Source organism: Papio anubis, chromosome 9 (assembly GCF_008728515.1).
Source record: "Papio anubis isolate 15944 chromosome 9, Panubis1.0, whole genome shotgun sequence".
NCBI lineage: Eukaryota > Metazoa > Chordata > Mammalia > Primates > Cercopithecidae > Papio > Papio anubis.
In genome coordinates, this window is record NC_044984.1 from 42,958,194 (window position 1) to 42,962,327 (window position 4,134).

The window sequence follows — 4,134 nt, forward strand, 5'->3', positions numbered from 1 at the left end:
AAAGAAAAACAGTAAAACGAAAAGCTGAAAAATAAAAAAGTTTACTTCTAAATGTATGTACGCAACTCAGGTTGGGGGACTAGCATGTAAATACAAATAAAACGGAGTTAAGTATGCTTATTGATTGAATCCTGTTGTGAGAACTTAAGAGGAAAAGAAACTAAGGAAAATCTGAAATTTTCCTCTTGGACCTGAGGAAGGTCCAAGAAAAAACAATGTGGAAGTGAAGTCAGAGAGATAACATCAGGACATTGGACATCAGGAGGAACTTTCAGGTCTGATTCTAGTGCCAAGGAAGCCATGAACCAAGGAAGCCATGCTCTTTCCTGGAGCCTTTCAGCATAGGAGAGTTACTCCTCTGCCAGCGCTGGGGAAGGGGTAACTTTCCCATACCCCAGGTGAAGGAGCTTTCCTTTCAGGGCCTTCCTGCTAGACAGACTGTGCCGGGGCCAGCCTGGTTCTCCCAAGTGCCCTCACCATGGCCTCCTTCATTTCCTTGTAATGATGGGGTTGCACATGGGGGTAATGATGGTGTACAGGAGGGAGAAAGGTTTGTCTTTGTCAGGCCCGTGTGTGCTGTGGGGGTTCATGTAAGAGAATGAGGTGTAGAGAAAGATGACCACAGTCGGGTGAGAGGCACAAGTAGATAAAGTCTTCCCCCGACCTGAGGAGGAGGCTCTGCTGAGGATGGTGGCAAGGATGCACACATAGGAAGTGACAATGAGCACCATGGGGCTGAGCAGCACCACGATGGCATCGGCAAAGATTGCCCTCAGACTAAACTGAGGGTCCCCACAAGAGAGGCCGATCACCATGGGGGCCTCACAGAAGAAGTTTTCTATGTGGTTGTCTCTGCAGAAGGGCTCTCGGAATGAAACATACTCAAGAAAGATGCCATTGATCAGTCCAAAGAACCAGGCAGTTCCCACAAGCCTGAGACAGACCTTCTAGCTTACGATCTGGACGTAGCTAAGTGGGTAGCAGATAGCAACGTAACGGTCATAGGCCATAAAAGCCGAGAGGATGCACTCGTCCACACCAGCACAGAAGACAAAGTACATCTGGGTCATGCAAGATACAAAGGAGACAGCGTGGTTCCTGACCACGAGGTAAATCAACATCTGTGGGATGGTAGTAGTGATGAAGCAGACATCCAGGAGAGACAGGTGGCTGAGGAAGAAGTACATGGGGCTGTTGAGCTTGGGGTCTGTTCAGGTGATAAAGATGTTGAGGCCATTCATGGCCATGGTGAGACTGTAGAGGGCCAAGAAGAGGGCAAAGAGCAATGCTCATGTGGAAGTGGAGCTCTGCTGAAAGCCCACGAGGATAAATTCTGTCACTGTGCTGCCATTCCTTAGCATCTGGGGCCTGCTTGAGGAGGGAAGATGGGAAAAGCACAAGGATATAGCTGTGGGGTAACAGAAGGTACCAACTTGGTCCCAGAAGCCCAGTTATAAAACAGGATAGATGAATGGTGGTCATCCTTTTGGAACTTAGTAAACTCTAGTAATTTGGCAGTGTTATGGGGTGGTAAAAATGCCAGGGTCACCACAGGCTGCATACATAGAATCATAATATCAAAACATGAAGGAAGTGCTGGTTGTAATGTGCTCTACTCTGGTTTGATCAGGCATCAAGTGAAGTATTGCATCTGCTCCAGAACCCTCAATATTGAAGGATTAGCCACTAACCAGGATGTGTTCAGAGGTGAAAAAATAAAATAATTGGGTCTGGGGCCCATGCCAAATGAGGAAAAGTTTTAGGAATTGAAGAATGGAGTGTGTGAGGGAAAGGGATGGTGGCTATCAGCTTATAGAAGATTAGATAGAGCGCTGTATTGGCTTCAGACCAGCATTTTGGGGAGGTCGACGGTGGGTCGACGAGGTCAGAGATCGAGACCATCCTGAAGCATTGTGAAAATTGCCTTGCTTCAAAAATGTTAAAAAGTTCAGCCGGAAAGGGTGGCGGGCTTGTCCCAGGAGGCAGGAGACCCGGAGGCGAGTTTGCAGTGAGCTGAGATCTCAAGTTATCGCACTCCAGCCTGGTGAGGGCGACTCGCTCAAAAAAAAAAAAAAAGATTGTATTTAGGAAATACTTGAGATATTTGAAGGTGTATTTTTCTAGAAGAAAAAATTGCTGAATCTCTGTGTGCCTAATTTTTTTTTTTTGAGACGGAGTCTCGCCTATCACCCAGGCTGATGCAGTGGGCGCGGATCTCGCTCACTGCAAGCCCGGCCCTGGTTCACGCCATTCTCCTGCCTCAGCCTCCTGAGTAGCTGGGACTACAGGCCACAGCCTCTGGCTAATTTTTTTTGTATTTTTTTAGTAGAGACGGGGTTTCACCGTGGTCTCGATCTCCTGACCTTGTGATCCGCCCGCCTCGGCCTCCCAAAGTGCTGGGATTACAGGCGTGAGCCACCGCGCCCGGCTGCCTAATTTAAAATGATGAATGGGTTGAAGTTTCAGGGAAAATAAAAACATTCTAATCCTCAGGATTGTCCCTCAGCTAACAGTGATTTGCACCTTTTCTGGAGACATGTCAAGCTCTTCCCAGTCACCCACCTATTTCCAGACTCACTCGCCCAGCAGTTGCTGCTGCTACCGCAGCCACCCATGCTGTGCGTGCTGGAGCTGGGGACTGGGTGGGCGCTCATGCATGCCTTCCTAACAGGAGATAGTTTTCCTCCTGGGGTTGGAATTTACGGTTACACACAATTAGGTGGAAAGGATCCAACTATCCCTGTGTGAAAAGGGAAGCTATGAGCAGGGCATATATTTAACCTTTCTGGAATGGACCTTCAGAGAACTTTCAGCTGTCCCTTTGTCTCTGGCAATAAATCTTGTTCTTTTTCCATTTTCAGAGAATGAGCAGTCACAATTCTTATGCTCTTATCTCTCTATTGTAACTTTTAGGAAGTTGTTATATTCATATTAAGTCTGTCTTATGCTTTTCATCTTGTTTTGGGGTTAGGATGTATCAGATCCCTTCCCTTCAGATGTTTATACTTTTTTTTTTTTAACTTAATTATAGAGACAGGTGCTCACTATGTTGCCTATGCTGGTCTTGAACTTGTGGCTTTAAGTGATTCTCCTGCCTTGGCCTCCGAAAGTGCTGGGATTACAAGTGTGAGCCACTGCACCCAGCCTCCTCACCTTCAGATGCCTATAGATGATAACTATATTCCTGCTTAACTTTCAGTTCTGCGAGCCATTTCTCTTCATTTTCTCCTCTCCTACTCCCTTTTCTATACACTCTCACTCTACACTCTGTTAGTCTTTTTTCCTTTTTCAATCTACTTCCAATCCTCATTCTTCTCCCTCTCCTTTTCCCATTTGTGGTGATGGTTGCCTGCCGTTTATCTTACTCTGGTCAAACTCCCCTGTCTTCTCCATGTCTCTCAATCTCACATATTCTCGATCTGGATTTAGAGCTACCTACCCTCTCACTGCCACTCCTTGCAGCTCTAGATTCCCTCCAGTTGTGATTTGATGCTAGGTCAAGGTAGTGACTGGGCAGTAGGCTACTCCCATCATCTTTACTTTGGGATACTTTTCTTGTGCCTAGGACTTCTCTTGGGGGCCCAGAAAAGGAAGAGAAGGGCAGAAAGCACTGTTTAAGATGTTTCTTGGAAGCCTGTGCTCAGTGGACATGTTGGGGCTTAGGTCACAGTCTGGGCAAAACAAGTCAGTGAGCTACACTGCAGAGAAGCCTGGGATTTGTCTAAGAAGAAACTGAGATTTGACCTGAGGAATTACTAGGCCCTACTGGAGGATAAATGCTTACCTGTGGTTTATTGTGCCAGAAAGAATTCTGTGATACCCAGCATTTAGCGCCTTGTTCGCTACCATTAAAGGTTAATCGGTGAAGGATTTGTCTAAATAAATGGGACAATATCATGGAAATCACATCCTACCTCATTCTGTTTCTTGGCTGATAATGATGTTTGTCACTGAATCAAGTAATGAGTAACAGAAAACATCTCATAGTGTTTGAAGAGAAGCTGGTCCAGGTAGGATCTGACCTGGCCGGCCACTCTGGAAGAGAAGGTGTGTCTGATGACTTTTTTCTTTTATACTTTTAGAGATGAATGTCTACTTAAATGACATTGATAAGTTGCATGTGTATACACTTTA

General features: G+C 46.0%; 1 protein-coding gene across 1 annotated transcript; it reads right to left on the reverse strand.

Moving 5' to 3' along the window:
• Positions 1–429: 429 nt before the first annotated feature.
• On the reverse strand, positions 430–1,361 carry LOC101002743 (olfactory receptor 10AD1). Its single transcript, XM_009180633.4, is given in 2 exon segments — positions 430–500; positions 503–1,361. Coding segments are annotated over 2 exon segments (930 nt in total).
• Between the last annotated feature and the right edge of the window lie 2,773 nt (positions 1,362–4,134).